The sequence below is a fragment of the Anopheles cruzii genome, chromosome 2 (genome assembly GCF_943734635.1).
Source record: "Anopheles cruzii chromosome 2, idAnoCruzAS_RS32_06, whole genome shotgun sequence".
Classification (NCBI taxonomy): domain Eukaryota; kingdom Metazoa; phylum Arthropoda; class Insecta; order Diptera; family Culicidae; genus Anopheles; species Anopheles cruzii.
The window spans coordinates 1558556-1571128 of record NC_069144.1 but is presented as its reverse complement, the minus strand read 5'-3'; the positions used below and the strand labels follow the sequence as shown (position 1 = coordinate 1571128).

Below are 12573 nucleotides of genomic sequence, written 5' to 3'. Positions count from 1 at the left end.
TAGGAAAATCCCTTCCTTTAGAGGGTTGTTTGTGTTCCTTTCTGTCAATCAAAAGAATGGAATATTATTTGAATAAAGTCTCATTCTCTTTCGGCATAGGTGCGTGGATTTGAATAAAAGTGGACATAAAAACCGTTCCAGTTGTTTATTAAGAATGTAATCCGACGTGATCTAGTTGTAAGCCCAGCATGAATTGCTTTGCTTAACACATGGTGCTGGTAAAAGAACTATTAGGAAACAACACATTAAATAGAGAGTTTGTTTCACGGCTCAACCGAAAAACCAGACCTCATAAAGCATTCTGTAACAAGAATAGCTTAAGAATCGAGCACAGAATACTTCATTTGAAAAGCTACGTTTGATTCCTGCCAATTTCGGCAAATTGAGATAAACGGCGAATAATCGTGTCAATCTTGATGTCGTGCTGCCCGTTCCTTAACAAGACGCCTGTGCTCGCCAAATAGTCTTCTTATCCCTCCTTTGCCAAGCGCCGTTTTATGAATACATTATGAAAATATTTGATTTTCATTAACGGGCCAATGTATTGACAAGACAGTTTTATTCGTTCTAACAAAGGCGACCACAATCCACAACACTCCGGACTCCGGAGCGAAGATTTCCACGTGAAGATTGAAAACAACAGATAATGCCGGGGGATTAAATTAATTTATGCCCACAACCCGAGGTCGCTGTCGTTTTCCGGTTATTCAGGCGGGGCCCATTTAATGTCAACTACATCAAAAATCAATCTCGCTACCCCCACCAGCCAGCGTTGGGTCCGGCGCGCCGGAAGATCGATTCCAAAAATTAATCCTCACCCGCCGCTCGCTCGCGGGGTTCCGATCCCCGATGCCAACGATCCGATGATTGATTGATCGCTTCGACTGCTGCCCATTGGCTGTCCGATTTAAAGCGGCTACACACGGCCACCTTAATTCCGACTTGGCAGAGTTGATGCATCGACCACAGGATCCAGCATCTTCCCGAAAGGGTGGTCGGAGTCGCGACTTTGTAAATCAATGACCGGCTAAATCCACCCAAAAATCTGGTCCGGGGGGGGATTTTTCTATTCACGGTCCTGTGTCCTCTGTCCGTCATGGTGGTTGACAATTTGGAAGAGATGTGCATTAAAAGAGAGCACATAAAACCTGCGGCATCAAAGAGTCGCTTCAAGGCGCACCCTTCGTGGCTTTCTTTCACTTTTTAATCCTTTAATGGATACACATTCCGTGAAAGGATTCTCGCAGGACGCGTGGAAAGCGTGAAAAAACGGAAGATACCCCTGGATGGTGGGAACGCGTCGGCTCCCTAAGCGCGGACGTCGGCTGACCGATCGGCCAAGAATTTGACGAGGATCCTTAATATCCTTTCCTCCCGAGGCCGAGGTCAAAGAAAGCAGCGAGATCCATAAACCGGATTTTTATTTCTTCATACGCCTAAAGGCATGAAAAAGGGAGTCCTTTCCCCAAAACAACGCACAGGAAGCCCGCGGCTTCGAGGCGTTCGTAAGCATCGGGGAAATGCCATAATTTATTGATAAGCCCCTCTTCCCGGTTTGGCAATCGCCGAAGGACTTTGGACTTTGGCCCCGTAGTTGGTCATCGGCGATGGGAAGAAAGTGATACATCAAGGGTCGATCGGGTCAAGGGGCGGAAAAGTTGTTGGTGAAAAACCATATTTTTCAACACACACGCTCTACTTAATCCCTTCCCGAGGTCGCAGCACTTGTTTGCCTTTGCCTGAAGGGATCTGAAGCCTGCCTTGCTTTTTTTTGCTTTCAACTCAATGCCTCAATGCGAAGGAGAGAAATTTTCACCCTTCCAGAGGCACCGGCTTTTATCCATTTGGAATTATTTATCTTCGGTGCGATGTGTTCGCTCGTTAGGTCCGCGGTCCAGCCGATACGTCGGGCGTTTATCTAGTCCCACGTTTCTCGGCGGCGGCGGCCGCGGGATCGACGGTCAACATTGATAGAAGTCGATACCTGCGACCAGCGCGACAGCATACCACAGTTCGGCGGCTATCGGTTTCGATTCTAATTTCTCTCCCGACCCGATAGCGATAAACCCTCCCGGGCACCATTTCGAATCATGAGATTTGAATGGTTGGTTCCACACCATGATCGACGGTCGTGTTGCGCGCTGGATTATCTAGCCGGACAGTGCCGGGCGGATGAAGGGTGATCCGGTTTTTTCCGCCCGCTGTCCTGCTCGGCGACACACACGCGATCGAAGGTGTAGGCGCGGCGGCCACGGGGTCCCCATAAAAACGGCCGAAAACGGTGCGACAGGCACCGTAAGAGGCAAATTAATTCAATTTGTAAGCGTCTGGCTCATAAATAACCCCGGCCCGGATCGATCATTCAATTAAGATGTAAACTAATGGTCGCTTTTTTCGGTTTGCCGAAGGATTCGCTTTTTATGCTTTTCTCCCTCATTTTCGGGGAGTTCTAGGCGCGTTCCGAGGGAAAATCCGTAACGTCGGCGATGACCGCGGGCGAGAGGTCAACGAGGAAGATTAAAGCGGTGTGTGGAGCACCATTATGTGTAGGGAAAGTGTTTGGGAATTAATTTCGCCGGTGAGGGTGTGTTCCGATTCGAAACCATAGATCAAGAATTACTCTTCAATCTTTTATGGCACAAAGTAATTGGATTCTATCGCACGTGTGTGCGCGATGCGAAAACACGGAGAGGAACACGAAATAAAGATGTTGCAGAGGTTATAATAAAGACGGAAAAAGGGGTTAAAATTTGCTTCCTAGCACATTACTATTTGGTTTCGAAATTCACGAGCCTTGCAACTCCCAATGGCGAGCTTCTGTGGCTTTTTATTTTTTGTACTGAATCAATTGAACATACTTGAACAAACCAAGCTCTAAGTCAAGCCTCGTAGCATATTCCTTGAAATAGCCTGATTTCGATTAACTTTTTTCCTCGATCTCAGATTAATGGAAAGTATTTCTTCCAAAATCAAACAAGATCAGTCTGCGGCCAATGGAAATGGAAAAGCACCGCAAAACGATACACAAAAACGCGATCCTTAACCAATCGCGTTTTCAGACAACCAACCAGCTCGTCAATTGAATAATTTATTCATTTCCACGCAGACCGGCCGGCAACCGACCGGGAGATCGATTGATTTATAAGCAATCAATGTTTTTAGTCGATAAACGGCCACGAGGCTCATCCCTTTTATGCACCATGCTCACCGCTGCTGCTTCTGCTGCTGACCACACGCTGAGGGCTCATTAATCATAGGACCGGCGGTGGGCTGGGTCGAACAAATTATGAAGCTCAACCCGTCCCAGCCACTCGACACGATGTACGGGATAATTGGGGCTTGGAAGCTTTGGCAAATGCAAACCGCCGCGAGTGGGCACAGGTTGAACAAAAAATTAATTGTTTATGTTCTGTGAAATGAAAAGTGGTTTCGGTCGTCACTTCGTGTGGTCGATCATCCTTTGAGCCTTTGAGTGGCCATTCTGTTGCTATCGAAAAAGAGGAGCGAAACAGGTTCGAGGGCCACTGCGCCAATGGGTAATCGTTTTAGAACTCTCTAGCCGCCTGATTTTATCTCGCTGCCCATCCAAAGAAAAGAATACCACAATCGTAAGAGCAATAAATTAATGGAAGATTAATTACTATGATAGTACATCTAAAAAAACTAACATCAACCCGTTGCCTTTTTTAACAGTAAGCTTACAACCCTATCGTGGGGCATAAAGTGAACTCTTAACCCTTTCCGGACAGACAGCCAGCATAGAGACCGAAGCAATCATCACACCCAGTGTTGTTGCAATGTTGCTAATCGGTAATGCGGCAACAGTGTGCTAAAAATAAATCACCGACCATGGTCGCCGCTGAGAGGTGCCGTTGATTTATTAGGCTCCCGGCTCCGGGCATAATTGCTTCACGCTTTTCTCACCTCTCAACTACTTCATCAAAGTCGCGCCCAGCAAGCCGATTATGACAGTGGAGAGGAAGCGATTCGCGCGATGCACGAAGCTCTTAACACGTGACGGCAGCGGACTACCGGAGCCTGCGGAACTGCGGGTCTGATGGGGTTGAATGATCAATGGAGGGCGCCTCGGACCCATCGACCGTCCCAAGATGGCTCATCTTCAACGACATGAAACGAATCCGAAAGATACCTACCGAAAGGATTAAGCCATAACGTGGAAGACGGTGTGGAAGACATAGGCGAGCGAACGAACCTTTAAGAACGCTGGGCGCTGTCGACACTCGAGACGTGCTCTCGGTTTTGGAATCTCATCAAAGTAAATGAAAAAAGAGCCAATTTCCCACCACCCACCCACCCCCCCACCTCGTAATGTGCTGATCTCGCAGGGTCCCGTAACAGGTCCGTTGGGAGCCGGAGAAGCGGAGGCTTCCGCGGCAAGTCCCGGGTCCGGGTGCTGATTACGATAAAGGTTCGTTAAAGTGAAGATTCTTCACACCATCCAATTTCCTTAACAATTAAAATATTTTCGCCCATTCTCGGCCCGCGGGGCGAGGGGTCTCTCTTTAATGACTGAAGATCGGCTGATCGAGTCGATGCGGGTCCGCCGCTCGCAAGCCTCTAGGAAAGCCTCTTGCTGAGGGCGGTCAAAATTAATTTCACGGATCGGAAGCTCGATCGGAGTCGGAAGAACCAGTCGGCGGTCGGATGGCTTCTTTCGTTCCCAACGGCCAATCACTCAGCCCAACTTCCACTATCTAATCGGACATTCCTCTGGAAACCTCGTGGAACCCCGCCGAAATGGAACCTCTGGACACGCCGGTTCCACGGTCTACGGCTGAACTCCAGGCTGGACATTCTGGACAGCCAAGGGGTTCTAGCGAGGGGCCCGAAATTCTCACACTGACCACAGACACGGCCGACGTCTCACGATTGGGTGTGTGAGAGTCGAGAAAGTATCGTAAAGCGTAGATAAACTACATTTACGCCGATGCTTCCGTCGGTACACATGCCGAGCAGTAATGAGGCCCTAAACCCTCTAGGCGATGAGAAACTGGACGTGGAGCACACAAAAAACCGATCGCTGTCCAGTTTTGTTTGTCTTGTGATCGCTTTTTTCAGGTGCCTAGGAGCTGTAAGTACAGAGTCGACCCCAACATTCGGTAGCACCGCAATAAACCCCGCTCCGCTCAGCGACGAATTACGCCCCTTTGCGGACGATGAAGGGTTGTTTCGTTTCCCCTCCCTTCCCGCCCTCTATGGGAAACGGCCGTAAACGGGCAGCATAATGGGACGGGCCCGGGTTATGTAGCGCCAAAATGGGGCATCATAAAACACGCGAACGGAACACGCGGTGAGTCGTGGAACCTTCGTGGAAACACCTCGAACTGGAGGGACCAACCCGACCGTGCCCGACCTGTCCATATCTTAATTAATTTAATTTCACAAACTCACGGACTGAACGTGTTCCAATACCGCGTCCTAGATTCGATCGGCCCACGAATCGGCGAAGACCCACGCTCGGAAGAGGCAACATACCGCGCGGCCCAAGAAAAGGGCAAACGACCATCGGCACTATCGACCAAGGGTTGTCGGTCGAAGCGACAAGCAGCAGGCCCCCCTAAAAAGGTCTATTGCCACGCATTTGCAACCGACCAGACTCAGGCGTTGCAGCATTCCAGGTCGATGTGAAGCGCTCGCTGTCGTTTTTTACCTCTCGGTTCCCTCCGAAAAACACAAACATCCACCACAAGAGTCCCCGACAAGGCCTCGTGGACGACCTCCTCTTCTTCGTGGTGAGAGACTCAGAGACTCATTAAATATTCATATGGTTCCCGAATCAATTAAAGCAATTCGCCACTATCGATTGCCCCACGGCGGCGTCGAAGGCGGCAGCGTTAGGTCCCGGCGTGATGAAGTTGGCGATCTGTGGGATCCCCAACGTCAACGACTTCCTGGAGTTGGGGTCCCAAAAACCCCGGCGGCACCACGAGGGTCGGCCCCACCAAGCGGGGCCGTCTAATCTAATCATGATTTTGAAACCTTCCCCCGAACGATTCCGGGAGTCCTTCCAGGAGGTGGAGCTGAAAAACGTCGGAGACCCACTCCGGTTTCACTCCGGGTTGGATAAAGTTGGAGCGCCCCTGACCGTGCTGTGTGTTGCGACTTGCGGGTTCGCACTCCAGTCGTAGCCGACCGTGTTGGTGGTCATCCCGTCGACTGTGGAGCCCTCGGGCGATTGTCCGCATGCGGAACTGAGCTGGAGATAGCTGGAGCGTCAGGGCAAGACTTTCCGAACCGAACCGAGAACCGTCGGAACTGATCGGAAATAGCTATCAATGGCGGGCTAGTCATTGGCCGGATGAAGATAGATTATGGCCCACGTCGCCGGCGGCGGTTTTTCTGCGCTCTGCGTGTGTGTTCTGGGCGCGTCCCCGGCTCAGGCTTAAGTGGTAAACGGGAACCGACTTTCGACGTTCCGTCCGCCGCGGGACACCTGCTGGGAAAGTGGGAAATGATTTTTGACAAGTCATCGCAAGCTGCAAGGTGTCCGCGGGAGGAAGGAATCGAGTCTCGTGCAGCGCGCCAAAGGCTGAAGAAATTTGATGAAGTCGTCCGGTGCGCTGAATGGCATGACCGGTCGGTTGGGCCCGATGGGCTTGAAGATTTCAAAATTTCTAATAAACAAACGAGCCGTCACGTTTTTTAAATTAAACAAGGGGTTCCGATCCGTGACCAATGATATGATTCAGATATTCGAACGTCATTTGGAAGGACGGATGTTGAACGAAATTAATAAATTTTAGATCCAAGCTGATGATTTCTTACTGATTTCTTGAAGTTGTATAAATAAAATCGTTTTCTTATGTATTCAGAAATATTTCGTTTTAGTTCTGGAGGAAGGTTTTGGTTTGTTTGTCTCATTTATTCAGGGTCATTTTAACTACTTCAACAGCTTAATAGCTGTTAAAGGATAAAAGCGAATGCAGAAAATCAGTCGATGATCGCCTCAAAGCAGCAGCTCTATCTTAGGCACTTGTTGGGGTCAATCTTTTGCCGAAAGTTTATTGTCATTTTCTAACGTCATTAACCATTCTAACCGGCGGTGCTAATAGCGGCACATGCCGACGATCGAACAGACATTTCAACACAGCTGCAGGAGAAAATCAATTTTTCCCCCCTCGGCGCCGGAAGACCGAACCGAGTTTTCCAGGCCGGGCCACCACCCATGGATGCGGCGACCGACCGATGCGGCCATTAATCAATACGCCTGGGAGCTATATTTTTCCCATTGATCGGAGCTTTATTTATTTTCGCCCCACACACACAAAGACACACACGCGCGGGCCAAGGGTCGGGTCACGCCGCTCCCCGATGGGCCGTGGTTATTTTGGTCCGCCTTGGCGCTAGTGTCCTTCGGCGAGAAAAGAGACCCCCCCGACGACGACACCAGGAGCCGTTGGAGCCGAAAACGGAGCAGACACACGGACCTTTTGCAAGTCGCCGCGCCCGTGAGACTGCGCCACATCATTTTCACATAATTCACATTCGTGCAGTCCACGGATCCTCGTGTGTGTCGGGGTTGAGGGGGTCTTGTGTCTGGAACACTGCTGCAAGACGTGGCGCGATGCGTCGCCAATCGCCGTCGTTCCAAGGGGGGCGCCGGCCGCGTGTGTTTTGTGCCGATTTATGTCTTTCTTTTCCGGAGGCCGTGGAATTCCTGGAACCGGGACGGGACCACCCGAACTAATAATCGGCCGCCGTCGTGTCACGGGCCGTGATAGATCGCCCCGTGCCCGTGAAAGACTTTCGGTGACGTTTCACGGTTGCTCTCCAGAATGGTTCTAAATTTAGCGCCGTCCGCGGCCCACCGTTTTTCCTTGCAGGGGGCACTCTTTCTCCCTATCTCTCTGGCTCTCTGATCTCTCGGGAACTCACGAGAGGAAGGAGCGAAAAAAGGCTCTCTGAGTGAGCGGCGAGAGAGAGAGAGGAAACCACACCAGCTGTCTCGCTTTGATGTGTTTCCTCTCTCTCTCGCCGAGTAAACGTCAACGATGGCCAATAGATGGCACTTATCACACTGAAATTCGAATATCTAACGAGGAAGAAACATTTAAAAAATTATTATTTACTTTATTACTTTATTCAAACATCAATCTACAAACATTAAAAAGGACGTCTAAAAATTTACACACAAAATCAACTATCATTCATTAGCTATTCAGTAGCTAAACTGCTTCTGTTGCCTTTCATCATGATTATTGATCTCTTTCAATTTGAATTAAATTAAAATTTGATTACATTTAATTATTTTTTTCGAAGTTTTCGCAGCTATTTCAACCAATTGACCATTTGTTTACACTCTCTCCCAGGGAAAAGGTACCGGAAAATCGAGACGCCGCGAGAGAGAGAGAGAGCGAAGCAGCCGGGAAAATACCGAAAGAGAGTGAGTTTCCACGTGAAAGATATGAGTGACCTGGACCGATAAAAGGGTAGCGTTTTGGGAGAGCGAGCTTCAGTCAGAAAATTTCGTTCGACTTGAAAGGAAAGCGACTCGCCGATCGGTCGGTAACAGAAAACGTTCCAAAACGGGTGTTTCGTGCGATTCCATCGGATTGCGTGAAGGGGGCCACAGAGTGTGAGTGAAAAGAACTGCCAGTATCGGGCGCCCGGAAGCCATCAAAATCGGATAAACCGTGTAACCCGTGTCCAGAAGCATATCGTTTGAAACAGGAAATTACTTTTCGCCTCGATCCGCGCGCCACTCGTTAATGGGCGGTTCGTGAGGCAGCATTAGTGACGGTGGCCACACGCGGGCATTGACGCGAAATTCGCCATCATCATCATCATCAGCTTCATCGGCCAGTGAAAAGGACTCTCTGGACCACTCGGGGGGACCGCTTATCAGGACCGTCGACATATCACGGTGGGGACCTCCCATTAAAGTGCCTTTCTGTGCTCGGCTTAACGGACACCGGTTCCGGTGCCGGTTGTGCGTGTGTGTGTCCTTCAGACAGTGCCGCGTCCTGTATGTCCTGGTCGCCGGTTGTGGTGCGTTTCTGACGCAGCAGTGCTCTCGAAATGAAGTGTCACGCCGTGGGACTGTTACTGTTGGTGGTGGCGGCCGCTGCCGGTGCAGTGTCCTACTGTCCGGCCCGGTGCGTCTGTGACGATGAGAAGCTCCACGTGACGTGCGGTGAGGGTGAGCTCGATGTGCTGCCGATCGCGCTGAACCCTTCGATTGGTCGGCTGGTGATCAAGTTTAACCGCATCAAGTCGATCGACTCGTCGATTCAGTTCTACACCGAGCTGACAATGCTGGACCTCAGCTACAACCATCTGCTGAGCATCCCGGAGCGGATCTTCATGTACCAGAAGAAGCTGCTGCAGCTGCATCTGAACAACAACAAGCTCGGCTCGATCACGAACAAAACGTTCGCGGGCGGACTGGACGAGCTCCGGGTGTTGAATTTGCGCGGCAACTTCATCGACGCAATCGGGGTGGAGATGTTCAAGGCGTTGCCGCGGCTGGAGGAGCTCAATTTGGGGCAGAACCGGATCGCCACTTTGCACGCGAGCGCCTTCGAGGGTCTCGGCAATCTGCGGGTCCTTTATCTGGACGACAACTCGATCAGCACCATCCCGACGTTATCGCTGACACCGCTCAAGGGACTGGCCGAGCTGTTCCTCGGCACGAACGCGTTGTTCAAAGTGTTGCCGGGTGCGTTTGAGGGGTTGACGCAACTTCGCCGGCTCGACATCCACGGGTCGATGCTGGTGAACGTCACGGCCGAAACGTTCCGCGGGCTGGAGAACATCCGCTCGCTGGACATCTCCGACAACCACCTGCTGAAGGTGCCCACGGTGCCGCTGAGTGCGCTGAAGCGTCTGGAGGACCTGACGATCGGCCAGAACGACTTCGAGGTCATCCCCGAGGGTGCGTTCTTCGGTCTCCCAAACCTGAAGTCGATCGACATCTCCGGTGCGCTCAACCTGCGCCAGATCCAGTCCGGTGCGTTCTCGTCCAACCCGAACCTGGAGTCGATCACGATCGCCTCGAACAAGGAACTGCACTCGCTGGACGAGGGCGCTTTCGCCGGGTTACCGCACATCCGGAAGGTATCACTGCGGGACAACAAGATCGGGACGTTCCACGAGGAGTTGCTCCCGTGGAAGCATCTGGCGGAGTTCGATCTGACGGAGAACCCGCTCGTGTGCGATTGTGGCGTCCTGTGGCTGAGGAATCTCCTGCAGCGCCAGACTCGCCAGGACGCCCCGGACGATGGGGTGCAGATTGTGTGCGGTGGTCCGGACCGACTGCATGGGGAACTGTTGCGTGAGCTGACGGCCGATCTGCTCGGCTGTCAGCACCTCCAGTCGAAGGAGCGGGCCATCTTCGGAGCCATCATCGTGGCTTCGGCCGCCAGCGTGACGACGTTGGTGCTGATCGTGTACCGACTGCGGCATCGCATCCTGGACGCCCTTCGGCGAACGGGCTGGGGTGGCAGCAATAAGCGGGCCACGCTGCAGGAAGAGAAGGACGTCGAGGTGCAGAAGTCCCTGGGCGAGGTGGAGTACCACCAGCCGCACTGCAACATCTACACGTACAACTATCATCCGGCGTACAGGAACTACCAGCACCCGTTCGGGGGTCAGTACACCCTGCCGTATCCCCACTACCAGCACACCGCTCACCAGCAGGGAGCAGGGGCCAGTTCCGCTCAGCACACGCTCCAACATCACCACCAGCACCAGCACCAACTCCAGCAGCCCTCGAGCGCCTCGATCGTGGCCGTCGCCGGTGTCTATCAGGCGCAGCAGCAGCCGCAACCGCAGCAACTTGGCCACCATCAGCAACCACCGCTACCGCAGACCCCGAAGGGTCCGCTCAGTACATCCTCGTCGACCACTTCCTCCTCGACGTCCTCTTCCGGCCTGTCTTGCGGTACAACCGTGTCCGGCGTCTCCGGCCAGACGCAGGCCTCCTCGGTCGCCGTGTACTCGCCACAGTACGCTCACCACATATACGAAGTGCCGAAGAACGTGGCCGATACCTAAAGCGTGCACGGTCGGGTCGGACACCTATATCATCGAAAGCCCGTTCTCACAGCACACACGCAGTCACACCTTGCACACCAACAATCTACGCGCACCACAAACACAAACACGTCAACAAGACTCACAACCTTTTTTACTCTCGAATCGTTGTTGTTAGTAGCGTTAAGAAGGGGTGTACGGGGTGTTACAAGCCGTGGGGCGTCGTCTCCCAGGACCCGGGACGACTCGCATAGGACGATCCCCGGGCGCGATAGGGAACGTACTTCTAGTCAATTTTAATTTATCTACCTTCTATGGCATGTCTCAGGCGCACGATGAGCCGTGTTTGCGATCGAGTGTCGAGAGCCTACTTTGATCCGGGTCGGCCATCCAAGACAAATGGAAAAGAAAGGATGCGAAACCGTGTTACAGTACAACCGTTTCCGTGTGGCCCGGCCCGGACCTTGTTCGGACCCTGGGTGTTTGTGCAAGGTTGTGTGCCGTGCAAGAAGGTTAACAGAGCTCAGCTTCAGTTGGTGTAAATATGTTGTAAATAGACATTTTTTAACGTATATCGTATTATAGAGCGGCAGGAGCGAGAGTTTTTTTCGGAGGGATAAGAGTAAAACGTTACGAATCTGCAGCGGGTTTAGAAAGCTACGCATGCGGGACAGCGCTACCGAGGTACAGGAACTAAGCAAACAAAAAAGGGACGGGATGGAAAAAACAAAACATAGAGTTATGCAATTTTTAATGCACACCTGAGACGTCGGACTGTTTTTATTGAAGAGAACGAGAGAATCAAAACGATAGACAAGAAAGTACTAAATTAGTCTCGAACGGGTCCCAGTCGGGGGTCGAGTTTTGTTTAATGTTTGACAATTCCGATTTTTTGTATGTGGTTTTCTTACTCACAAAGCAAGAAAAACGAAACGAAAAGTCGAAGCAGTTGTGGTGATAAGGAAGAAGACTTATCGGATGTTCTTAATCTGACGATGCACACATGAATGGGGACATTCTTGGGGTGCACAGAGTTCACAAATCGGGTATCTTCCGGGAAAAGCAAAACAGAGCCAACAGGGGAGATCTGTTTTCATGTTTTCCACCAAACGTTTAACAGTAAAAATCACCAACACACACACTCACAGCCACAGAACAGAAGCAAAACGGAAAATGAAAGCTGAAAATAGAAGCTCGGATCGGAGGCCGGAAAAACGATGTTACTGAGCTATAGTAATCCCCGCCCTGATTCATTCTTAAGCACACCCAATTGGCGGCATGTAATAAAAAATCGGACACGAAAAGCGGAAATTAAGGATGTTTGTAAGCTGCGACTTGTAAGAATCGACTAAATATGCATTGTATAGTGATATAAGCACGGGACACGCAGGATAAAGAGAAAAACAAGAAAACCCACAAAACAACAAACCGAAAACCCGAGTTCAACGAAACGGTGTGAAAGATGGTATAAACAGAAATTGAGACGAAAAGAGATGAATAAAATCGAAACTTGAGATACGAAACAAAAAACAAACAATCAAAACCGCGCACAATTCGAAGACATCCGAACTCCGCGGT

At 51.1% G+C, this 12573-nt stretch overlaps 1 protein-coding gene across 1 annotated transcript; it reads left to right on the top strand.

Annotated features, from left to right (window-relative positions):
- The first annotated feature begins 9039 nt into the window (after positions 1-9039).
- On the top strand, positions 9040-11114 carry LOC128267406 (insulin-like growth factor-binding protein complex acid labile subunit). Its single transcript, XM_053004235.1, has one exon. It carries the CDS (start codon positions 9040-9042, stop codon positions 11014-11016), a length of 1977 nt encoding a protein of 658 aa, XP_052860195.1. The 3' UTR covers positions 11017-11114.
- The last annotated feature ends 1459 nt before the right edge of the window (positions 11115-12573 follow it).

Bases quoted from the DNA above. Each gene is read 5' to 3' on its own strand.
- LOC128267406 (XM_053004235.1), top strand. From the start codon at position 9,040: ATGAAGTGTCACGCCGTGGGACTGTTACTGTTGGTGGTGGCGGCCGCT.